General features: G+C 43.1%; 2 protein-coding genes across 3 annotated transcripts; one reads left to right on the top strand and one right to left on the bottom strand.

Annotated features, from left to right (window-relative positions):
* Positions 1-9,533: 9,533 nt before the first annotated feature.
* Positions 9,534-10,932, top strand: LOC123151066 (uncharacterized). Its single transcript, XM_044570849.1, has 5 exons — positions 9,534-9,963; positions 10,058-10,163; positions 10,244-10,325; positions 10,451-10,508; positions 10,586-10,932. Exons 1-5 carry the CDS (start codon positions 9,619-9,621, stop codon positions 10,730-10,732), a joined length of 738 nt encoding a protein of 245 aa, XP_044426784.1. The 5' UTR covers positions 9,534-9,618; the 3' UTR covers positions 10,733-10,932.
* LOC123151064 (uncharacterized) lies at positions 10,922-15,668 on the bottom strand. 2 transcript variants are annotated; one of them, XM_044570847.1, is made up of 6 exons: positions 14,920-15,668; positions 13,770-13,881; positions 13,500-13,671; positions 13,216-13,436; positions 11,573-11,707; positions 10,922-11,332 (listed from the first exon to the last, which is right to left on the bottom strand). In XM_044570847.1, exons 1-5 carry the CDS (start codon positions 15,555-15,557, stop codon positions 11,576-11,578), a joined length of 1,275 nt encoding a protein of 424 aa, XP_044426782.1. In that variant the 5' UTR covers positions 15,558-15,668; the 3' UTR covers positions 10,922-11,332; positions 11,573-11,575. The 2 variants fall into 2 exon arrangements, with proteins under 2 accessions (XP_044426782.1, XP_044426783.1); XM_044570848.1 differs by having other exon boundaries at positions 13,216-13,415; positions 14,920-15,661.
* Positions 15,669-26,212: the final 10,544 nt, after the last annotated feature.

Here is a 26,212-nt window from a genome sequence, read left to right as displayed (position 1 = left end):
ATGATGGCCATACCATGTCACATATTTTGATTGCATGTGTTGTTTATCCTTTATGCATCTTATCTTGCTTAGTACGGCGGTAGCATTATAAGATGATCCCTCACTAAATTTCAAGGTATAAGTGTTCTCCCTGAGTATGCATGGTTGCTACAGTTCATTGTGCCGAGACACCACGTGATGATCGGGTGTGATAAGCTCTATGTTCACATACAACGGGTGCAAGCCAGTTTTGCACATGCAGAATACTCGGGTTATACTTGACGAGCCTAGCATATGCAGATATGGCCTCGGAACACTGAGACCGAAAGGTCGAACATGAATCATATAGTAGATATGATCAACATAGTGATGTTCACCATTAAAAACTACTCCATCTGACGTGATGATCGGACATGGTTTAGTTGATATGGATCACATGATCATTTAGATGACTAGAGGGATGTCTATCTAAGTGGGCGTTCTTAAGTAATATGATTAATTAAACTTTAATTTATCATGAACTTAGTCCTGATAGTATTTGCATATTTATGTTGAAGATCAATAGCTCGCCTATAGCTCCCCTGTTTTATTTTTGATATGTTCTTAGAGAAAAACTATGTTGAAAGATTATAGTAGCAATGATGCGGACTGGGTCCATGATCTAAGGATTATCCTCATTGTTGCACAGAATAATTATGTCTGTGATGCACCGCTAGGTGACAGACCAATGGCAGGAGCAGATGCAGACGTTATGAACATTTGACAAGCTCGATATGATGACTACTTGATAGTTTAGTGCACCATGCTTTACGGCTTAGAATCGGGACTTCAAAAATGTTTTGAATGCCATGGAGCATATGAGATGTTTCAAGAGCTGGAAATGATATTTCAGATTCATGTTGTGTTAAGAGGTATGAGACCTCTAACAAGTACTTTGCCTACAAGATGGAGGAGAATAGCTCAGCTAGTGAGGATGTGCTCAGAATGTCTAGGTACTACAATCGCTTGAATCAAGTGGGAGTTAATCTTCCATATAAGATAGTGATTGACAGAGTCCTATAGTCACTACCACCAAGTTAGTAGAACTTCATGATGAACTATAATATGCAAGGGATGATGAAAACGATTCTCGAGCTCTTTGCGATGCTGAAATCGGCGAAGGTAGAAATCAAGAAAAAGCATCAAGTGTTGATGGTTGAAAAGACCACTAGTTTCAAGAAAAAGGGCAAAGGAAAAGAAAGGGAACTTCAAGAAGAATGACAAGCAAGTTGCCACTCCCGTGAAGAAGCCCAAAACTAGACCTAAGCCTCAAACTGAGTGCTTCTACTGCAAAGGGAATGGTCACTGAAAGTGGAACTACCCAAATATTTAGCGGATAAGAAGGATGGCAAAGTGAACAAAGGTATATTTGATATACATGTCATTGATGTGTACTTTACTAGTGTTCATAGTAACCCCGGGGTATTTGATACCGGTTCAGTTGCTAAGATTAATAACTCGAAATAGGAGTTACAGAATGAACAAAGACTAGTTGAGGGCGACGTAACGATGTGTGTTGGAAGTGATTCCAAGGTTGATAAGATCACCATCGCATACTCCCTCTACCTTCGGGATTAGTGTTGAACCTAAATAAATGTTATTTGGTGTTTGTGTTGAGCATGAATATGATTGGATCATGTTTATACGGTTATTCATTTAAGTCAGAGAATAATTGTTGTTCTGTTTACATGAATAAAACCTTCTATGGTCATACACCCATTGTAAATGGTTTATTGAATCTCGATCGTAGTGATACACATATTCATAATATTCATGCCAAATGATGCAAAGTTGATAATGATAGTGCAACATATTTGTGCCACTGCTGTTTAGGTCATATTGGTGTAAAGCGCATGAAGAAACTCCATGCAGATGGGCTTTTGGAATCACTTGATTATGAATCGTTTGATACTTGCGAACCATGCCTCATGCGCAAGATGACTAAAACTCCATTCTCCGGAAAAGGAGCGAGCCAATGACTTATTGGAAATAATACATACCGATTTATGTGGTCCAATGAGTATTGAGGCACACGGCAGGTATCGTTATTTCTGACCTTCACAGATGATTTGAGCATATATGGGTATATCTACTTAATGAAACACAAGTCTGAAACATTTGAAAAGTTCAAAGAATTTCAGAGTGAAGTGGAGAATCATCGTAACAAGAAATAAAGTTTCTATGATATGATCGCGGAGGCGAATATTTGAGTTACGAGTTTGGCCTTCATTTAAAAAAATGTGGAATAGTTTCACAACTCACGCCACCTGAAACACCACAGCGTAATGGTGTGTCCGAATGTCGTAACCGTACTTTATTAGATATGGTGCGATCTATGATGTCTCTTAGCGATTTACCACTATCATTTTGGGGGCTATGCATTAGAGACAGCTGCATTCACGTTAAATAGGGCACCGTCTAAATCTGTTGAGACGACACCGTATGAACTATGGTTTGGCAAGAAACCAAAGCTGTCGTTTCTTAAAGTTTGGGGTTGCGATGCTTATGTGAAAAGGTTTCAAACTGATAAGATCGAACCCAAATCGGAGAAGTGCGTCTTCATAGGATACCCAAAAGAAATTGTTGGGTACACCTTCTGTCACAGATTTGAAGACAAGATTTTTGTTGCTAAGAATGGATCTTTTCTAGAGAATGAGTTTCTCTCGAAAGAAGTGAGTGGGAGGAAAAGTAGAACTTGATGAGGTAATTGTACCTTCTCTCGAATTGGAAAGTAGCTCATCACAGAAATCAGTTCCAGTGATGCCTACACCAACTAGAGAGGAAGCTAATGATAATGATCATGATACTTCAGATCAAGTTACTACCGAACCTCGTAGGTCAACCGGAGCATGTTCTGCACCAGATTAGTACGGTAATCTTGTTCTGGAAGTCATGTTACTAGACCGTGATGAACCTACGAACTATGAGGAAGCGATGATGAGCCCAGATTCCGATAAATGGCTTGAGGCCATGAAATCTGAGATAGGATCCATGTATGAGAACAAAGTGTGGATTTTGGTGGACTTGCCCGATGATCGGAAAGACATTGAGAATAAATGGATCTTCAAGAGGAAGATGGACGCTGATGATAGTGCTGCTATCTACAATGCTCGACTTGCACAAAAATGTTTTCGACAAGTTCAAGGAGTTGACTACGATGATACTTTCTCACTCATAGCGATGATTAAGTCCGTCTGAATCATGCTAGCAATTGCCGCATTTTATGAAATCTGGCAAATGGATGTCAAAATTGCATTCCTTAATGGATTTATTAAAGAAGAGTTGTATATGATGCAACCAGAAGGTTTTGTCGATCCTAAAGGTGCTAACAAAGTGTGCAAGCTCTAGCGATCCATCTATGGACTGGTGCAAGCATCTCGGAGTTGGAATGTATGCTTTGATGAGGTGATCAAAGCATATGGTTTTATACAGACTTAGGGTGAAGCCTGTATTTACAAGAAAGTGAGTGGGAGCTCTGTAGCATTTCTGATATTATATATGGATGACATAATGTTGATTGGAAATGATATAGAATTTCTAGATAGCATAAAAGGATACTTGAATAAGAATTTTTCAATAAAAGACCCTGGTAAAGCTACCTATGTATTGGGCATCAAGATCTATGGAGATAGATCAAGACGCTTAATAGGACTTTCACAATGCACACACCTTGACAAGATTTTGAAGGAGTTTAAAATGGATCAGTCAAAGAGAGGGTTCTTACTTGTGTTACAAGGTGTGAAATTGAGTAAGACTCAAAGCCTGACCACGACAGAAGATAGAGAGAGAATGAAAGTCATTCTGTATGCATCAGCCATAGGTTCTATATGATATGCCATGTTGTGTACCATACCTATTGTGTACCTTGCTATGAGTTTGGCAAAGGGGTACAATAGTGATCTAGCAGTATATCACTGGACATCGGTCAAAATTATCCTTAAGAGGACTAAGGAAATATTTCTCGGTTATGGAGGTGATAAAGAGTTCATCGTAAAGAGTTACATCGATGCAAGTTTTAACACCAATCTGGATGACTCTGAGTCTTAATCTGGATACATATTGAAAGTGGGAGCAATTAGCTAGAGTAGCTCCATGCAGAGCATTGTAGACATAGAAATTTGCAAAATACATACAGATCTGAATGTGGCAGACGCGTTGACTAAACTTCTCTCACAAGCAAAACATGGTCACACCTTAGTGCTCTTTGGGTGTTAATCACATAGCGATGTGAACTAGATTATTGATTCTAGTAAACCCTTTGGGTGTTGGTCACATGGTGATGTGAACTATGGGTGTTAATCACATAAAGATGTGAACTACTGGTGTTAAATCACATCGCGATGTGAACTAGATTGTTGACTCTAGTGCAAGTGCGAGACTAAAGGAAATATGCCCTGGAGGCAATAATAAAGTTGTTATTTTATATTTCCTTATATCATGATAAATGTTTATTATTCATGCTAGAATTGTATTAACCGGAAACTTGATACATGTGTGAATACATAGACAAAACAAAGTGTTCCTAGTATGCCTCTACTTGACTAGCTCGTTAATCAAAGATGGTTAAGTTTCCTAACCACAGACATGTATTTTCATTTGATGAACGGGATCACATCATTAGGAGAATGATGTGATGGACAAGACCCATCCGTTAGCTTAGCATGTTGATTGTTTAGTTATATTGCTATTGCGTTCATGTATGTCAAATACATATTCCTTTCACTATGAGATCATGCAACCCCCAGATATCGGAGGAATACCTTGTGTGCTATCAAACATCACAACGTAACTGGGTGATTATAAAGATGCTCTACAAGTATCTCTGAAGGTGTCTTGTTGGGTTGGCATGGATCAATATTAGGATTTGTCACTCCGAGTATCGGAGAGGTATCTCTAGGCCCTCTCGGTAATGCACATCACTATAAGCCTTGCAAGCAAAGTGACTAATGAGTTAGTTGCGGGATGATGCATTAAGAAACGAGTAAAGAGACTTGCCAGTGACGAGATTGAACTAGGTATCAGGATACCGACGATCGAATCTCGGGCAAATAACATACCGATGACAAAGGGAATTACATATGTTGTCATAAGGTTCGACCGTTAAAGATCTTCGTAGAATATGTAGGAGCCAATATGGGCATCCAGGTTCCGCTATTGGTTATTGATCGGAGAAGTGTCTCGGCCATGTCTACATAGTTCTCGAACCCGTAGGGTCCGCACGCTTAAACGTTCACTGGCGATATAGTACTATATGAGTTATGTTGGTAACTGAATGTTGTCCGGAATCCCGGATGTGATCACGTACATGACAAGGAGCTCCGGAATGGTCCGGAGGTAAAGATTAATATATGGGATAATAGTGTTTGGTCTCTGGAAGGGTTCCGGAGTTCACCGGAAGGGATTCCGAATGTTTTCCGAAATGGTTGGGTACGAGAACACTTTATTTGAGCCAAAGGGAAAAGCCCACAAGGTTTTTGGAAAGCGCAAAAGGTAGTTTTTCGGAGTCCAGGGGCCAGACGCTAAGGTCCCTGGCGTCTGGGTCCAGACGCCGGGAACCCTTGCATCTGGCCTTGGAGTCCGGGAAGGACTCTTGTCTTTCGGGTGAAACCGACTTTGTGGAGGCTTTTACTCCAAGTTTCGACCCCAAGGCTCAACATATAAATAGAGGGACAGGGCTAGCACCAAAGACACATCAAGAATAACCAAGCCGTATGCCGGCAACCCCGTCCCCTCTAGTTTATCCTCCGTCATAGGTTCCGTTGTGCTTGGCGAAGCCCTGCGGAGATTGTTCTTCACCAACACCGTCACCACACCGTCGTGCTGCCAGAACTCGTCTACTACTTCACTAGTCTTGCTGGATCAAGAAGGCGAGGACGTCATCAAGCTGAACGTGTGCTGAACGCGGAGGTGTCGTATGTTCGGTACTTGATCGAGACAGATCGTGAAGGTGTATGACTACATCAATCGCGTTGATAAACGCTTCCACTTTGCGATCTTCTAGGGTATGAAGATGATCTCCCCCTCTCGTTGCTATGCATCTCCTAGATAGATCTTGCGTGATCGTAGAATTTTTTTTGAAATTGCATGCTACGTTCCCCAACATCTTGTCCATGACATCATTCTTCTAATGATATGATCTCGTTCATCAAATGACAACACATGTCTATGGTTAGGAAACTTAACCATCTTTGATTAACGAGCTAGTCTAGTAGAGGCTTACTAGGGACACGGTGTTTTGTCTATGTATCCACACATGTATCAAGTTTCCGGTTAATACAATTCTAGCATGAATAATAAACATTTATCATGATATAAGAAAATATAAAATAACAACTTTATTATTACCTCTAGGGCATATTTCCGTCAATCAGAAGTTACAACTGCTCAAAAATGTCATCATTATGTGAGATCCTTGCTCAAAAATGCCATTAGATATTTCAAAAATGCCATCGTTCCATTATATGTTTGCTCAAAATGCCATTAGACATCGTTATTGTCGGACCAAACCCATTGACCATGTTATATGACAAAAATATCCCTAGATCCACATGTCACTTCTCTCTATCTCACAATGGTAAGTGTGGGTCCCACTTATCAGGAGTAATCAAGCAAATAATTTTACAAAAAAGAACATTGTTGGGATCAAGAGGGGCCAACACTTTATTGTAGTGAGATAGAGAGAGAGCTAACACGTTGGTCCATAGGTATTTATGTCACTATAACATGGCAAACGTCATTTGAGGTGACAATAATGGTGTCAAGAGACATTTTTGAGCATGCGCCTACCGAAGCGATGGCATTTGAGGAGTTGAAATTTTTAGTGGCAAAACTGAGTAGTGGGACACAACTAGTGGCATTAATGATAAAAATGACACGCCAAGAGAAGTGTAACACATCTGAATTTATCGTATTCTTTTGGGGGATATGAAACATTATTTGTCATTACATTTGTGGAGTATGGAACATTTATAACGATTTTGCATAACTTTTTCCTGAAATACGTGAGCATGTTTCATACATGGTGAAACACGTTTTGAAAATACGTTTTTCTATACCAAAAAGTCATCATTAGGGCACGCATATACCCTTGTAGTGCAGGTGCCGCCATCAAAGATAAAATTCAATCCCCGGGCCTAAAGCTTGAACACGAGGGTGACGTCCTAAACTAGGTGGTACATCCGACATAACTCGCTCAGTTCCTAAACAACAACACCCCACCACCGAACTAGGCCACCTACACCCATTTGTCACACTGTGGGCAGGCGGATACCTGGATGCAATGGGGAAGCATGATATTCATCCGCTCGTTCAACACCTTCCAGAAAGCCACCGGGATGACAAGCATTGCCATGCCATCCATGTCCATCTAGACATAAAATCGGCATGGCACTGAATCTCTAGGCTTGTATCCCGGCTTGGATTGGTAGCCATGGGTGTGTAGAGGCACCGCCCTCGCGTCCCTTGTCCCTGCCACTTTGGGCTTCAGTGCCCAACATGGTTTTCTTTCTTGAGGGTTCCCGGTATCATAATGGAGTTTGTTAGGAGCTCCTATCTACCGCTCTTAGCGGCAAATTGTCGAGGCAGCACGCATGTGCCTCAAATGGGCCGGCCCATTGGCGACTGTCTTCAACGAGCGAACCCGACTAAGCACAGTACCAAGCATTCTAGCGAATGGACCAAGTGCTGTAGCGACCGGATAGAATACTGTAGTGATTTGGGTTGTAGCAAACGGCTATTGTAGCATATGCTTTTTAATTATTTTAATGCAAACAATTTTAAGTTTTTCTAGACATTTTTCAATATGGAGAACTATTTTTGAAATTCAAGTTTTTTTGGAAACACAAACAAATTTTGAAATTTCAAACTTTTTAAGGAAAAACGATTATTTTTAAAATTTCCAAACATTTATTGGAAATCACGAACAATATTAAACTTTTGTTAACATTTTAGGAAAAACTGATTTTTTTTAAAACCAATAACTTTTAAAATAAAATCCAGTTTTTTTAGAAAATGTGATCTATTTTTTCAAACTTTGAACATCTTTTTTTCAAAAACATGAATGATTCTTTTAAATTTCTTCTGAAATTCTTCACATTTTTTGAACATACTTAACATTTTTTGGGAATTTCTGAATTAAGAAAATGGTGTAAGAAATGAAAAGGAAAAAAGTGGGAAAAGAAAATATAACCGGACAAGAAGTAGAAAAACAACAAAAAACAGCTAGGAACCTTCTAGAAGGTTCCCAAGCCCAGTAAAGTTGGCTTGAAACATTCTAGAAGGATCCCAAAACTGGAACCAGAACCTCTCTGTCTACCGCTAGAATGGGCCGGCCCACTTGCTCCCGGGCTAGCGTGCTCATCCTGTGCGAAGCGGCGCCTGTTTGACGAACAAGCTCGGTAAATAGAAAAATTGGAGTTTGGGGTGTGTGGAGTGGCAGGTCTTGGCCGTAGCATAGTACTTCCTCCATTTCACAATGTAGCGCGCCCGCGTTTCCTGAGATCTAAGTTTGACCATAAATTTAATCAACGAGACCGACTGTGGTGGGAGCAAAAATTATATCACAGAATCCATATTTTTGATACAAATTCAGTGGTATGATTTTTGCTCCCGTCGCAGTCGTTCTTGTTGACTAAATTTATGGACAAACTTAGATCTCGAGAAGCGCGGGCGCACTACATTGTGGAATGAAGGGAGTAAGTATGATGCTACTAATTCCGTGCATTCAATTTATTCGGTTTTCATGGTTTGGTTATACTTCTCATGTTTGTATGATATGAAGTTAAATTATTTTGGTATGGTTATGGTATATACCATAACAACAGAGGTTGTTGCGAATTTAAAAATGAATAGTAATTTACAAAGTTATGACTCCAAACGCGTACTTTTTTATACAAAACAGTATATAGCTATATAGCATGCACAAATTTATGTCTTGATGGTTATGCACGTGCTTAGCATTTGTTTAAAAGAAACGTAACAATGTTACAAGAAAAATGGACGGGCATAGCAGGAAATCTTACTCTTGAGCAAGAAAAATAACTATTTGTATAGTTATTCATTTCAAGAAATATAAATATATATTTTACTTCAATTTATTCATTAACCGTTCGGTATATACCATAAAAAACAAAATTCAAAATGGCATGAAAAATTCATACCATACCGAACCCAGAAACCAGAAAACCCATATAATTGGTTCGGTTCAGTTTATTTTCGGTATGATTTTTTGCTTCGGTTTTAAAATGCACATAGTGAGATGCTACCGAGCTGGAGAAGAGTGGGCCGAGCTACAATGCCCGGTGAATGTGAGAATACTTGGCTTCCGGCTTGTTAGTTTAAGCTACAACAAGTTTAGGAAACCCGGTGATCAAGGTTCTGAAACATATAGGGTATGACCTCAAGCCAAGTTTCGAAGAGCATCCTTCCTTGCTTTCCTTGCCACCCGTTCATACCAAGCTATAAATCCAGTCTAGAGCACACCAGGGACATGGATGGCTTCGCGCCCATACCATCCCTTCCTTGTCCCAAACCAAAACCCCGGCCTCATAAATCGTGCACATCCAGGCACGATGCACTCCACGTCCAGAGCGCGCCTCCGCCATGGCTTCGACCCTGTCATGCTTTCTTCCTCCTCCTCCTGCCGCGTCGCCGACCCGCCTGCGCCGAAGCGGCGCGAGCGCCGGCAGGCCGGGGCGTCAATGCAGGGCATGGAGCAACGCCGCCGGGACGAGGATGAGGAGGGGCGGCGGCAGGCTGCGCGTGGAGGCTCTGTTCGGCGATGGAGGAGGAGAGGGAGAAGACGCGTTCCGGGCGGTGATGAGGATCGTGAGGCTCAACTCCGCCATCCAGAACCGGAGCGTCCGGGAGCTGCTGGAGCTGGTCGCCGACGAGTGCCGGTATTTCTGCCGCAACATCCCGGCCGTCAGCGTTTCGGAGATGAGCAAGGTACTACTGCTGTATGTCTCTTGCTTGCTGCTGCTACTTTCTTTTTTCTTCTTTTGTTCGTTCTTGTTGCTGACCACGGGACATGCTTTGACAGAGCGTGTTCCTGTTTCTACATGAGATGATGCTCCGGCACCAGGTCTCGTTCGTGCTCAAGCCCGCGGAGAACGGAGCCTTCGACCTGGGTGTCAAGTGGTCGCTAGGTCTGTGTAAAACGCTTGTCAGTTGTAACGTACCAGCCACGGTTTGATCAGCTCATACCGAAATGTTTGGTTACTTGCAGAATGGAAGGGCCAGAAGCTGCCTTGGGACGTAGACTGCACTGTATCCACGACCCACGTCTACACAGGCCTACTGCTCATCAGGTACAATCTCATCCACCCAACATCTGAATTTGGGCCAGCTTTTGGTGTTTACCTAATACTACAATTTAGAGAGGAGAGACACACGAGTTTCAGATCAAAATCACATTGTGTTTTTCTCTCTGTAGTCAAGTGAACAAGGCATGTGGGCCGCTCCTGCAGAGGATTCTACAGATGATTTACCAGGTAAGCATGGTACACTCCTAGTGAACAAAAATGCAGAGACCCAAGTAAAATGACTCGACTTTTGTTTACCATCGCAGAATCTGGATGCGGTAGTTCTGATCGTGGCAAACAAGTTCCTACCAGACGGCACGCTGGATGAGAAGGAGAGAAGCAACATAATTGTGTGCGCCATCATTGGCCTGGTGGTCATGGTTCTGTTCTACGCCATGTTTAACAACTTGTAGGTCCATCGGGGGCAGCAAGGCCACACCGATGTTTCACAGAATTCTGATGTACAGATACCAGAATCTGTTGTGAAATGGTCAGCGAGCACAATGACTTTACCCCTTCATGTAATACATAATAGCAAAGTAGTAGTTGCTGGTTGCAAAAAGGAAGAAAAACTTCATGAATAAGAATAACCGGGGACACAATTTAGAACGAACGGGAGCAAATTTATCATTTTGATAACGATCTACAACATATGATTAGACATCACCTACAACATCACAATGTTCTGGGTAAAAAGGGGAGAAAGCTGCCTCTTACCATAAGACGCGTCTATGGTTGCTGAATTTACATCAAAGTTAATCAGCTTTTCACTTTCTCTTACTGTTGCTACGAATCCGGACAGCCTACCAGATGTGACCCTTCCGGGAAGACCAAACTAGACAATATGCAGAACTACCATTCCTTTTCATTGCTACTGTAATGAGATTAGCCTACAGCCCTTTCTCGTAAGTAAATGAGTCTGTTGGGTACCAAAGATGCAGTTAATAACTTCGGCGAGTTTCTGCCATTTCATCAGTTCCTACTACCAGGATGTTAGACCAACCACGTTTCAGCTGCAGCCAAAGTTGGGCACTCGGATTAGATATAAGCAAACCAACACCTTTGTGTTAAATGAAACAGAACGAATAGTTAACAGGCCTAGATATTGATATAACAACTAAAAATACCCTTGTACCGGTTTCACACATTTCTATACTTCTACAGTGCAACGCTGGAAAAAAATAGGGACTGGCAATCGGCGGTGCAAGATGGATAAGCACGAGGATATTCTTAGGAGGGAGTCAATAACTAACCAGTTAGATCTTGTTAGGTTGCTTGAAAAGGTGGTCTGACAACAACTCTGAAACAGCCGGAGCAGTTACGCTTTCACATCCGAAGAGATCTTTAAGCTTAGAGTCGCATAATATCATCGTGGGATTTGATGGATCCTGCAACAAAACAAACAAGAATGGAACTGAGGTACTTTAGAGAAGCCTATATTTACATAGGATACCAAGTAGAACAGCAAGATGGTTGCATAAGGAGTTTTTTCTCTTGTCTGCATACAAGAATAGATCCTTGCAAGTAAGGGAACTCACAATATAAGCAGAGGGAATATACAGTCTACCACCGATCAGCCAAATATAAAATATGCCTACCTAAAAAGCCTAGCACTAACTAATGCCTAGATCTAGACATGGCAACATACAGAACTGAATATTCAATCACCCATGGAACATTCCTGATCAAAAAAAGAATAAGGCACATGGCGGGTGGGGTTGGTGGCATGCATTATTTGATACCATAAATAGATAAGTTTGCAAGCTGAGAGCTGTGAATAATTTCATTAACACATTGCATATATGCTGATTTTATAATTCGCAGTGTTTTAGGTGGCAACATCATTACTGTTCAGTTATATATGAAAGCACTCAGGAGAGTGAAAGGGGGACTTGCGGGAATGCTTTCCTTATGCTTTACTCATCGTAAGTCGAAAGAGAACAAATAACAAGCCAACTTGCATATAGAAGCAATCAGCAAAATACTCCCATACAGCTGACAAGGATGTATGTAAGGTCATAGTGGTGTTAAAAAACCTCTCAACCTCATGTACCGGTTCTTTAACTTAAAAAATGAAAAACAAATGGGAGCATACACTAAAATGACTTTTATCCAGAACAACCACCATATGCATCTAACTAAACCCCACATGCTTTGCTTATGCTTCACTCTTTACCATACACTAAAAAAGAATAGACAACCAACCAACTTGTGTATAAAGCAACCTGCAAAATACTGGCTAATCGCTGCTCAAGGCATAAGGGTATAACTGTACACACACCAAAAAGCAGATTTTTTTCTCTCCACGTACCAGCTCTTCAAGTTAAAATAAATAGAGCAACATGGAATATACACTCAACAACCTATATCTACAAACAACCACCATATATGCCTCTAGTTGATCAACCACCAACAACCATGCCAACCAAAACTAAAATCAGAAAGAGAAAACAGAAAGTGAGTGATCTACCAAATACAAATATCCACCATGATGTCCACTCCAGTCAACACAATCTGTCATGAATCAGACAGAAAAAATTCCAGGCCTGATAGCATTTCTCCAGAGCATACAGAGAAAGGAGTACAATTACCAAGTCTACTTAAATATGCTTCCTTGGGAGATAGTAATTCTACGTCTAACATCCTAAAGTTGTACACTTAAATATGCTTTCTTGTGAGATAGTAATTCTAACATTCTAAAATAACCGAGATATGCTTGTACTTTCCAAAGATGCTTACATAACTAAACTGAATGAAGAATCGCTTCCACTTAGCTAGTTCTTCATGGTTGGACACAATTAATTTGCAATGCCCACTACAAGTTTAATATCACCCAGAGCATTTCACACTAGAACGGTATAGTACATCAAAGTTCTGATAATAATCATCCACTAACCTCTAGATTGTTGCTTTTGATGTGGTCCCAAACACGCTTGACAACCTCGGATTGGGACATCTCTCTTTCTCCGGTTCCAAAAAAGCTAGCAAGAGCATCAGACACGTTAACTGGCAGTTGGTTTGTAGCAACATCTTCGGCAAGAGGAACGGGAACATCTTCCACAGGCTTCAGCTTCTTCATATCTCGATTTGAATCTTCTGCAAGAAGTTGTAGCAAATCTGATTTAAACTAAAGCTTGATTACTGTCTATAACATAACTACTGTTTGTGGGCAAGGACTACTTGTTGGCTCAAGTGGTTTTATATGCTTCGCTAAAAGCTTGTTCATCTTGAACATATCAGTGCAATCAGTCTCAAAAACCAATCGTAGCTCATCATTGCATATGATCTTTCTCTTATTGTTTGGGTCCTGCAAGTCATTCCTGCGAATGTACGCCCAAAGCTGCTTAACGATCTGCAATTGATTCAATTCACAATCTCAGGGCTTCTTCCGTGATGTAATCATATCAAGAGAAGGGAAGACAGTAGAAAGACGGGCCAGTATAATGAAACCTCAGTCCTAGCCATTGTTGGTTCACCAACAATAGCTTGCAGCTCAGGCGAAACACCACAGATTTTGTTTAATCCCCCTGGACCACCTCTTCGTTTTACTCCAGTACTTGCACTGATTCATAAAGATGATCAGAAATAATAAGTTTGATGAACAGACTGGACAACAGTAAAAGATAGCTGACATTCAAGATCAAGAGAAGGGACACATCCGTATCTGCTGTAGTCATAGGGGAAGTACACCTCCAGATTTCACTCAGGAATATTCTTCCACACAGACAGATTTGATGTGTGCTAAATAAATACAACCTCTGTACACTAACATAAGGCATTTTTGCAGTTCAATTTGAACCACAAAAACGTCTTACATCAGATGGAGTATTTGTTTTCCTTTTTTGAGCAACCCGAAGGAGCGCTGCCTCTTCATTTAGTGAAAAGGAGATTATAGTATGTAACCGTGCTAAATATTGTCATCCCGCACACAAATGTAATCAGTTTAACAAAGTTAAGTAAACAGACATTAAGGGTTTCTTTCAAATCCCTTACAGTTGCAGAAAAATAAATGGAGTGCGCACTTGCTAATCCATTTCTTGCGCGCAATAAAAGCTCTGGTTGAGGATGCTTTTTAAAGCAACAATTTTGATGGGGATAGCAAAATCCATTACTACGGGTTCAGAGGCTTCAATTCTGCAGGCCAGGTTGACATAACTACGGCAGTATTCAAAGATTTTCTGAAGTACACAAGAAGTAATCTCGCAAGAGTCCTTGAACATTAAAAATCTAGTACGGGTTGGCATGAACCTACTGAACCGCTCAGAAATCATTTGCTTGCAGTTTACACCACCACCCTAATTACTCACAGTAATCATGATAGAACATCACTGTCCACCAGAAAGAATCAAAAGCACTAGCCCTAACAGCATGAACAAGGATATCATGTGACACAGAAAAAAGTTCAGGCCTTTGTGCATAACCCAGACTCAGTCCACCAAATAAATCTGAGAAAGGAGCTACCAGAACATGTGGTGTAAAGAATTTGGAGCATAGCTTCGCGTAGACGTTAATACATACTAGCACACTAGTAGCCGTACCCAACGCAAACCCTAGAACGAATGTGGAAAAAGATCGTGAGACGAAGGATGCGAAGAATCACCTTTCCTTCTTGGCCCTCGCGGGCGCGGCCCCACGCGGACTCTCGGACACCGGCCCACGCGGACTGGCCGCCGCCGTGGCCGCATTAGCCGCGGCGGTCATCTGCTGCTGGTGCTGCTGCTGCTGCTGGTGGTACTGCTGCAGCTGGACGAGCCTCTGCAGCTGCGCCTCGCCGGGCTGCGCGTAGCGGAACGACCCTGGGGCGTCATACGGCGAGGAGGCCGGCGGGCTGGCGCGGTGCTGCTGCTGCTGGTGGTGGTGCTGCTGCTGGTACTGCTGCGAGGCGGCGTAGTAAGACTGCAGCTGCTGCGGCGTCGGCTGCTGCGAGAAGAAGTGGGGCACGCCGGCGGGGGCGGAGGCGGAGGCCGTGGTGGTGGTGCTGAAGTGGGGCTGGGCGTGGGGAGAGGAGGCGGGGGCAAAATGGTCTTTACGCGGGGCGGGGGCGGGGGCGGGGGAGAGGAGCGCGATGAGGATGTCGCGGATGAGCGGCGCCCTGGGGGCGAGGTCGACGCCGAGCTGCGCCTGGAGCTGGCGCACGACGGCGTCGGGCGATATCCCGGCCGCGGCGGCGCCGGGGAGCGCGGCGGCCTGGCGGACGAAGGACTCGACGTAGCGGGCGAGCTCCTGGTCGGACACCATCGGGGCTCGGGGCGGGGACGGCGGCGGACTCTCGTCGCCTTTTTTGAAATGGGGAATCGCTCCGCTCTCGGGGGTCCGGGCGGGGGGCCGCGGTTTTGTTTTGGGACGGGGGGTGGGTCGCGGTGGTTCCGGTGGGCTCAGCAAGCACCGCTCCTGTGCTCTGCCTGTCTGTTCTGTGTTCTGGCCCTGTAGTTTTCTCCACGGTTGGCGTTTCGGATAGAGAATTAGAGATGCATAGATCAGGGGCTCTTTTCTGCTTGCCCCCTCGTTTGCCACTGTTATTTCCATTACGCATACCGCATACAGCTTCTGTTTCTTCGGTCCGATGGTCAAGGCCGCAAAACTCCATCAAATGTCCCCACTTAAAACGTTTTGCCTCATCGATTACTTACAAAAAATACCCATATAATTTATGAAAAACAGGACAAAAACCAATATAAACCAATCTTGGACGAACTACTCGCATGACATAAAGCCCATCTGACAATATAGCAGATCTACCAGATAGCTTGGACTCCCTCACTGGATGTCCACATACACCTGAAGGGTGCCGTTGTGACACCTATCATGGAGTCGACTATAGTGAAATGTGGACCAAAGTGTCAAAATATGGGCGGGGCAAGCACCTCAAGAAAAAACTGTTTAGATGAATTGTCTTTTTGGAACATTAGGGGGGTAACTGTCCCAGGGGAAAAAACTTGCATAGTTGAGGTCCTTAGTAAAACTAAAGCTAGTACCATAGCTTTCCATGACACTAAGAAAGAGGAGCTCTCTACTGGTTTCTTGAAATCTATTAGAAACAATAGAAAATTTGTTTGGCATCACTTACTTACTAAGGGCTCTGCTGGTGGCATCCTGATAGGAGTGGATGCAGACATTTTTGAAATAAACCCCTAGAGTTCTCTCAAATTCTCTATCTCTTGTAACCTCACAGTTAAATCTAGTGGGGTTAAGTTTAGGATGATTAGTGTTTATGGATCACCCTATGAGGAAGGGAAAGATGATTTCATCTCAAAGCTTCATAGCATGTTTATTGATGATCATCAACCTACTCTAATAGGTGGAGATTTTAACCTGGTTAGATACCAGCAGGATAAGAGTAGTGGCAATATCAATCACCATTGGTGTGATAAATTTAATGCCTGAATAGAGATTTGGAGTCTTTTAGAGATCAAGATGTCTGGAAGAAAAATCACATGGGCTAATAACCAAAGTAATTTGGTTATGACTACCATTGACAGGATTTTCTATGATACAGATCTTGAGGCTCTGTTCCCTTTAAGCAGTTCCCAAGCCCTTCCAAGGGTGGGGAGTGACCACACTCATCTACTATGGGACTCTGGCTTAGACTGCCCTCCTAGACCCACTAGTTTCAAGTTTGAAAAATGGTGGTTGTTGAGGACAGACTTTAGAGAATTAGTTATTAAGAACTGGACAACCCCTATTAAGGATAAAAAGCCATAGATGCCTGGTAGGAAAAGGGCAGGAGGTTTAGGAAATTTGCTAGAGGTTGGAGTAGGAATATTGAGGCTGAGCTTAGGAAGCATAAAACCAGCCTCACCCGGGAATATGACTCCCTATATATTAGGGCTGAAACTGAGCAGTTTATCTGATCCTGAGATTGACAGAATGAAAGAGGTACTGCATGAACTTCAGCAAAGTTGGCTGAAGGGTGAGATTAAAACCAAGCAAAGATCTAGAGATAAGGATATCTTAGAATGGGACAGGAATACGAAATGTTTCCAAGCTGTAGCCAACCAAAGGAGAAGGAAAACCCTGATCCATGCTTTAGATAACCCTAATGGTACTGCCACTGAGACTAAAGACATGCTAGACATTGCCACATATTTCGATTGCCACTGAGACTAAAGACTGAAGAAGAGGTAAAAGAGGCCATTTTTGGGTCTTACTCGGATGAAGCCCATGGACCCGATGGCCTCTCTTTCCTCTTCTTCCAATAGTTTTGGGAGGTGTTGAAAAAAAAATATGGCCCTTTTCAAAGATTTTTATGAGAGAGAGCTTGATATCTACAGGCTTAACTTTGCTATGATTACTCTGGTTCCTAATGAGAAAGATGCCACTTGTATGAAAAAGTTTAGACCACTTAGCTTGCTTAATTGTATCTTTAAAGTTTTTACTAAAGTTTTGACTAACAGATTAGCTAAGTTGATGAATCTTCTTACATCTAGCAACCAATTTGCCTTTATCAAAGGCAGATTTTTTTAGAGAGTGTGGTTACAGCACATGAGGTGTTGCACTCCACAGTCCATTCTAGCAGCATTGGCTTGGTTGTTAAATTAGACTATGAGAAAGCTTTTGATAAAGTGAACCTAGATTTCCTGTATGAAGTCCCAGAGAAGAGAAATTTTGGCCCAAGATGGATTAACTGGATAAAACAGATTACCCAGTTAGGCTCTATTGGGGTGAAAATCAATGGGATAGAAGGGAACTTCTTTACTGCTAGTAAAGGTCTGAGACAAGGAGACCCTTTCCCCCTTTGCTTTTTAACCTTGTCATTGATGTTCTGACTAGAATGCTAGTTAGAGATGCATCCTATGACTTGGTGAAAGGCTTGTGCTCTCACCTTATACCTGGAGTGGTCATCTGCCTCCAGTATGTAGATGGCACTATTCTTTTTATAGATAATGATGTAGATAAAGCAGCAAAACTTAAAACTATCTTAACATGCTTTGAAAATGTCTCTGGTATGAGAATTAACTACTCCAAGAGTGAAATCATACCAATAGGTCTCCCTGAAGGAGAGATTGAGTCTTTTCAAACTTATCCTGGGCTATACTGTGGGTACATTCCCCATAAAATATTTAGGCATCCCTCTACATTATGATAAGCTTAGGAGAGAAGACATCCAACCTGTTGGGGATATGAGATTGGGCGTAATGTTCACGCTTATGTGGATGATATAGTGGTGAAATCTGGAGAGAAGGAAACTCTGGTAGATGATCTGAAGGAAACCTTTGATAACCTCTGGGTCTACAAGATGATGCTTAACCCGGCCAAGTGCGTTTTTGGAGTCCCAGATGGCAAGCTTTTGGGTTTTTTGGTGTCTAACAGAGGCATTGAGGCTAACCCGGAGAAAATTAAGGTGATTATGTCTTTGGCTAAGCCGGCGTGCATCAATGACGTTCAGCGGCTGGCGGGTCGTGTCGCAGCTTTAAGCCGGTTCATAAGCTAGTTAGGTGAGAAGGCTATGCTGTTGTATCAAATGATGAAGAAGACGGATAATTTTGTCTGGAGTGATGTGCTGCCTTTAAAGATCTGAAAAGACAACTCGCCGAGCCGCCAGTCCTTGCTGCTCCCATTGAGAAGGAACCACTGTTGTTATATGTGGCTGCTAACACACGTGCTATCAGTGTGGCCATTGTTGTAGAGCGCAAGGAGGCTGGCAAGGAACATCCGGTTCAACGGTCGGTTTATTACGTCAGTGGGGTGTTCATTGAGTCCAAACAGAGATATCCACATTGGCGGAAGCTTGTTTATGGGGTATTCATGGCAAGCCGGAAGCTTAAGCATTACTTTCAAGGTCATTTGGGGGCTTCCTGTTCAAACATAGGTCGTATTCGAACCAAAGAGAACATAGTACCCTCTTGATCGGCGCAATGCCAAAGCCACTGGGGGCTACATGATTGTATTCGAATCCTAGCTTAACCCCTTTGGTTCAGTTTACTGATCGTATTCGAATCAGAATCCTCCAAATTTTTCTTAAAGCTTGATTTACATTGTTTGGAAGATACTCTTTTGTTTTACTGGTTTTTTGTTGTCTTGAATCTAATTGTAAGCATGGTTTCAATTTAAACCGGCTCGGTTATTTGACAATGAGCTGCCAAGGTATAACAGTCATCAGGCATATGGAAGTATTGACTTCTAAAAACGATTGGGTTGTCACCCTTACTGTCCGGGTCACATAAGCCGGTAGCCCAGAATCAAAGAACGCAGGTATGACATTGTCATTCATAAAACAGACTTATCTATGTTTTTTCTTTAATCAAAGGCTTTTCAGCCTTGTTTATCTTTACATCTGGTCCTGATTATTCCGCTATGGTAATTTCATAGTTATGTATTCGGTGTTTTGACCCGTCCAGCGGTAAACCGCCAGGACAGTTTCTCATCTTTTACATACAGGAACATGTTTAAACACTGCAGATATGATAAAAGATATAAAGCATATATTGACATGACGGATAAAATATCGGATGCAGTATGATATGCATGATGGCATAGGCAGAACATGCAGGTTTTAAAGCTAGCCTATTACAAGGTGTTGGGAGCCCAAAAAGGTTAAAACTCTTTTTCTCTTAAACAGATGTTAAGCTAAGGCCGGTTCATTAAGCCTTGGACGGATTATTTGGACGGTTATGACTCCTCCCTCGCCGGTTCATCTCCCTCCACTGGTTGGAAGCTGGGCTTAGACCAATCGAACCCATGAAGAGCAACGAACTCAGCTTCATCATCAATTAGACCAGCTGGGTCAATTTCTAGAGCAAAGGTGTGTTGGTGAACCGGCGGGATGAGATATGTTACTTTATATGAAGGAGTCACCATCTTTTTATTATCAACATCAAAAACCCGCCGATACTTATTAATGTTGGTCTCATCGCCAAGAATGGTAGACTTGTTGGAAATATGCCCTAGAGGCAATAATAAAATGGTTATTATTATATTTCTTTGTTCATGATAATTGTCTATTGTTCATGCTATAATTGTGTTATCCGGAAATTGTAATACATGTGTGAATACATAGACCACAACACGTCCCTAGTGAGCCTCTAGTTGACTAGCTCGTTGATCAAAAGATAGTCATGGTTTCCTGACTATGGACATTGGATGTCATTGATAATGGGATCACATCATTAGGAGAATGATGTGATGGACAAGACCCAATCCTAAGCTTAGCTCAAAGATCGTGTAGTTCGTTTGCTGTAGCTTTTCTGAATGTCAAGTATCATTTCCTTAGACCATGAGATTGTGCAACTCCCGGATAGCGTAGGAGTGCCTTGGGTGTGCCAAACGTCACAACATAATTGGGTGACTATAAAGGTACATTACAGGTATCTCCGAAAGTGTCTGTTGGGTTGGCACGAATCGAGACTGGGATTTGTCACTCCGTATGACGGAGAGGTATCTCTGGGCCCACTTGGTAATGCATCATCATAATGAGCTCAATGTGATCAAGTGGTTGATCACGGGATCATGCATTACAGTACGAGTAAAGTGACTTGCCGGTAACGAGACTGAACAAGGTATTGGGATACCGACGATTGAGTCTCGGGCAAGTAACGTACCGATTGACATAGGGAATTGTATATGGATTGATTGAATCCTCGACATCGTGGTTCATCCGATGAGATCATCATGGAGCATGTGGGAGCCAACATGGGTATCCAGATCCCGCTGTTGGTTATTGACCGGAGAGTCGTTTCGGTCATGTCTGCATGTCTCCCGAACCCGTAGGGTCTACACACTTAAGGTTCGGTGACGCTAGGGTTGTTAGGAAGACTTGTATGTGATTACCGAATGTTGTTCGGAGTCCCGGATAAGATCCCGGACGTCACGAGGAGTTCCGGAATGGTCCGGAGGTAAAGATTTATATATGGGAAGTTGTCATACGGTCGCCGGAAAGGTTCGGGGGCATATCGGTATTGTACCGGGGCCACCGGAGGGGTTCCGGGGGTCCACCGGGAGGGGTCACCTCTTCCGGAGGGCCTTATGGGCTGTATGGAGAAGGGAACCAGCCCAAGTGGGCTGGGGCGCCACACCCCCCTAGGGCCCATGCGCCTAGGGTTTGGGGGAAACCCTAAGGGGGGGGGGCGCCCCCCTCCCCTTGGCGGCCGCCGCCCCCCCTCTAGATCTCATCTAGAGGGGGCCGGCCCCCTTCCCCCTTCCCCTATAAATAGAGGGGTGAGGGGAGGGCTGCACACAACATCCAAGGCGCAGCCCCTCCCCTCCCCAACACCTCTCCTCCTCCATAAGAGCTTGGCGAAGCCCTGCCGGAGTACTGCAGCTTCACCACCACCACGCCGTCGTGCTGCTGTTGGAGCCCTCTTCCTCAACCTCTCCCTCCTCCTTGCTGGATCAAGGCGCGGGAGACGTCCTCGCTCCGTACGTGTGTTGAACGCGGAGGTGCCGTCCGTTCGGCGCTAGGATCTTCGGTGATTTGGATCACGACGAGTACGACTCCATCAACCCGTTCTCTTGAGCGCTTCCGCTCGTGATCTACAAGGGTATGTAGATGCACTCCTCTCTCCCTCGTTGCTAGATGACTCCATAGATTGATCTTGGTGATGCGTAGAAAATTTTAAAATTCAGCTACGTTCCCCAACAGTGCCATCATGAGCCAGGTCTATGCGTAGTTACTATGCACGAGTAGAACATAAAGTAGTTGTGGGCGTCGATATTGTCAATTTGCTTGCCATTACTAGTCTTATCTTGATTCGGCGGCATCGTGGGATGAAGCGGCCCGGACCAACCTTACACGTACGCTTACGTGAGACCGGTTCCACCGACTGACATGCACTAGTTGCATAAGGTGGCTGGCGGGTGGCTGTCTCTCCCACTTTAGTCGGATCGGATTCAATGAACAGGGTCCTTATGAAGGGTAAATAGAAATTGGCAATTCACGTTGTGGTTTTGGCGTAGGTAAGAAACGTTTTTGCTAGAAACCTATAGCAGCCACGTAAAAACTTGCAACAACAATTAGAGGACGTCTAACTTGTTTTTGCAGCAAGTGTTTTGTGATGTGATATGGCCAAAGGATGTGATGAATGATATATGTGATGTATGAGATGATCATGTTCTTGTAATAGGAATCACGACTTGCATGTCGATGAGTATGACAACCGGAAGGAGCCATAGGAGTTGTCTTTATTTATTTATGACCTGCGTGTCAACATAAACGTCATGTAATTACTTTACTTTATTGCTAAAGCATTAGCCATAGTAGTAGAAGTAATAGATGACGAGACAACTTCAAGAAGACACGATGATGGAGATCATGGTGTCATGCCGGTGACAACGATGATCATGGAGCCCCGAAGATGGAGATCAAAAGGAGCAAATGATAATGGCCATATCATGTCACTATTTGATTGCATGTGATGTTTATCATGTTTTACATCTTATTTGCTTAGAACGACGGTAGCTTAAATAAGATGATCCCTCGTAATAATTTCAAGAAAGTGTTCCCCCTAACTGTGCACCGTTGCGAAGGTTCGTTGTTTCGAAACACCACGTGATGATCGGGTGTGATAGATTCTAACGTTCAAATACAACGGGTGTAAGCCAGATTTACACACGCAATACACTTAGGTTGACTTGACGAGCCTAGCATGTACAGACATGGCCTCGGAACACAGAAGACTGAAAGGTCGAGCATGAGTCGTATAGAAGATACGATCAACATGAAGATGTTCACCGATGTTGACTAGTTCGTCTCACGTGATGATCGGACACAGCCTAGTTAACTCGGATCATGTTATACTTAGATGACTGGAGGGATGTCTATCTGAGTGGGAGTTCATTGAATAATTTGATTAGATGAACTTAATTATCATGAACTTAGTCTAAATCTTTACAATATGTCTTGTAGACCAAATGGCCCATGTTGTCCTCAACTTCAACGCGTTCCTAGAGAAAACCAAGCTGAAAGACGATGGCAGCAACTATCCGGACTGGGTCCGGAACCTGAGGATCATCCTCATAGCTGCCAAGAAAGATTATGTCCTAGAAGCACCGCTAGGTGACGCACCCGTCCCACAGAACCAAGACGTTATGAACGCTTGGCAGACACGTGCTGATGATTACTCCCTCGTTCAGTGCGGCATGCTTTACAGCTTAGAACCGGGGCTCCAAAAGCGTTTTGAGAGACACGGAGCATATGAGATGTTCGAAGAGCTGAAAAATGGTTTTTCAAGCTCATGCCCGGGTCGAGAGATATGAAGTATCCGACAAGTTCTTTAGCTGTAAGATGAAGGAAAATAGTTATGTCAGTGAGCACATACTCAAAATGTCTGGGTTGCATAACCGCTTGACTCAGCTGGGAGTTAATCTCCCAGATGACGCGGTCATTGTCAGAATCCTTCAGTCGCTTCCACCGAGCTACAAGAGCTTTGTGATGAACTTCAATATGCAGGGGATAGAAAAGACCATTCCTGAGGTATATTCAATGCTGAAATCAGCAGAGGTAGAAGTCAAAAAGGAACATCAAGTGTTGATGGTGAATAAAACCACTAAGTTCAAGAAAGGCAAGGGTAAGAAGAACTTCAAGAAGGACGGCAAGGGAGTTGCCGCGCCCGGTAAGCAAGCTACCGGGAAGAAGCCAAAGAATGGACACAAGCCCGAGACTAAGTGTTTTTATTACAAGCGAAGTGGTCACTGAAAGCAGAACTGCCCCAAATACTTAGAGAACAAGAAGGCCGGCAACACGAAAGGTATATGTGATATACATGTAATTGATGTGTACCTTACCAGTACTCGTAGTAGCTCCTGGGTATTTGATACCGATGCGGTTGCTCACATTTGTAACTCAAAGCAGGAGCTGCGGAATAAACGGAGACTGGCGAAGGACGAGGTGACGATGCGCGTCGGGAATGGTTCCAAGGTTGATGTGATCGCCGTCGGCACGCTACCTCTACATTTACCTACGGGATTAGTTTTAAACCTCAATAATTGTTATTTAGTGCCAGCTTTGAGCATGAACATTGTATCAGGATCTCGTTTAATTCGAGATGGCTACTCATTTAAATCCGAGAATAATGGTTGTTCTATTTATATGAGAGATATGTTTTATGGTCATGCTCCGATGGTGAATGTAGTGTGAATACCAAAAGATGTAAGGTTGATAATGATAGTCCCACATACTTGTGGCACTGCCGCCTTGGTCACATAGGTGTCAAACGCATGAAGAATCTCCATGCAGATGGACTTTTAGAGTCTCTTGATTATGAATCATTTGACACGTGCGAACCATGCCTCATGGGTAAAATGACCAAGACTCCGTTCTCAGGAACAATGGAGCAAGCAACCAACTTATTGGAAATCATACATACTGATGTGTGCAGTCCAATGAGTGTTGAGGCTCGCAGTGGCTATCATTATGTTCTCACCCTCACTGATGACTTGAGTGGATACGGGTATGTCTACTTAATGAAACACAAGTCTGAGACCTTTGAAAAGTTCAAGGAACTTCAGAGTGAGGTTGAGAATCAACGTGACAGGAAAATCAAGTTCTTGCGATCAGATCGTGGGGGAGAATACTTGAGTCACGAATTTGGCACACACTTAAGAAAATGTGGAATAGTTTCATAACTCACGCCGCCTGGAACACCTCAGCGTAATGGTGTGTCCGAACGTCGTAATCGCACTCTATTAGATATGGTGCGGTCTATGATGTCTCTTACCGATTTACCGCTATCATTTTGGGGCTATGCTTTAGAGACTGCCGCATTCACTTTAAATAGGGCTCCGTCGAAATCCGTTGAGACGACACCGTATGAATTATGGTTTGGGAAGAAACCTAAGCTGTCGTTTCTAAAAGTTTGGGGATGCGATGCTTATGTCAAGAAACTTCAACCTGAAAAGCTCGAACCCAAATCGGAAAAATGCGTCTTCATAGGATACCCTAAAGAAACTGTTGGGTATACGTTCTACCTCAGATCCGAAGGCAAGATCTTCGTTGCCAAGAATGGGTCCTTTCTAGAGAAAGAGTTTCTCTCGAAAGAAATAAGTGGGAGGAAGGTAGAACTTGATGAAGTATTACCTCTTGAACCGGTAAGTTGCGCAGCTCAAGAAAATGTTCCTGAGGTGCCTGCACCGACTAGAGAGGAAGTTGATGATGATGATCATGAAACTTCAGATCAAGTTGCTACTGAACTTCGTAGGTCCACAAGGACACGTTTCGCACCAGAGTGGTACGTAAACCCTGTCTTGGAAATCATGTTGTTAGACAACGGTGAACCTTCGAACTATGAAGAAGCGATGGCGGGCCCGGATTCCGACAAATGGCTAGAAGCCATGAAATCCGAGATAGGATCCATGTATGAAAATGAAGTATGGACTTTGACTGACTTGCCCGTTGATCAGCGAGCCATAGAAAATAAATGGATCTTTAAGAAGAAGACAGACGCGAATGGTAATGTGACCATCTATAAAGCTCGACTTGTCGCTAAGGGTTATCGACAAGTTCAAGGGGTTGACTACGATGAGACTTTCTCACCCGTAGCGAAGCTGAAGTCCGTCCGAATCATGTTAGCAATTGCCGCATTCTATGATTATGAGATATGGCAAATGGATGTCAAAAGGGCATTCCTTAATGGTTTCCTTATGGAAGAATTTTATATGATGCAGTCGGAAGGTTTTGTCGATCCTAAGAATGCTGACAAGGTGTGCAAGCTCCAACACTCGATTTATGGGCTGGTGCAAGCATCTCGGAGTTGGAACATTTGTTTTGATGAGATGATCAAAGCATTTGGGTTTATGCAGAATTATGGAGAAGCCTGCATTTACAAGAAAGTGAGTGGGAGCTCTGTAGCATTTCTCATATTGTATGTGGATGACATACTGTTGATGGGAAATGATATAGAATTCTTGGAAAGCATAAAGGCCTACTTGAACAAGTGTTTTTCAATGAAGGACCTTGGAGA

Source organism: Triticum aestivum, chromosome 7A (genome assembly GCF_018294505.1).
Source record: "Triticum aestivum cultivar Chinese Spring chromosome 7A, IWGSC CS RefSeq v2.1, whole genome shotgun sequence".
In the NCBI taxonomy this organism is placed as follows: domain Eukaryota; kingdom Viridiplantae; phylum Streptophyta; class Magnoliopsida; order Poales; family Poaceae; genus Triticum; species Triticum aestivum.
Note: the sequence above shows the minus strand (reverse complement) of the source record. Positions and strands in the feature narration are given on the sequence as shown.

Excerpts from the sequence above, each read along its gene's own strand:
- LOC123151064 (XM_044570847.1), bottom strand. The coding sequence starts at position 15,557 with ATGGTGTCCGACCAGGAGCTCGCCCGCTACGTCGAGTCCTTCGTCCGC. Across the intron at positions 13,672-13,769 it reads CAACAATGGCTAGGACTGAG|ATCGTTAAGCAGCTTTGGGC; the intron begins GTTTCATTATAC and ends AATCAATTGCAG. Across the intron at positions 11,708-13,215 it reads TCAAAAGCAACAATCTAGAG|GATCCATCAAATCCCACGAT; the intron begins GTTAGTGGATGA and ends GTTTTGTTGCAG.
- LOC123151066 (XM_044570849.1), top strand. The coding sequence starts at position 9,619 with ATGGCTTCGACCCTGTCATGCTTTCTTCCTCCTCCTCCTGCCGCGTCG. Across the intron at positions 9,964-10,057 it reads GCGTTTCGGAGATGAGCAAG|AGCGTGTTCCTGTTTCTACA; the intron begins GTACTACTGCTG and ends ATGCTTTGACAG. Across the intron at positions 10,164-10,243 it reads GGGTGTCAAGTGGTCGCTAG|AATGGAAGGGCCAGAAGCTG; the intron begins GTCTGTGTAAAA and ends GGTTACTTGCAG.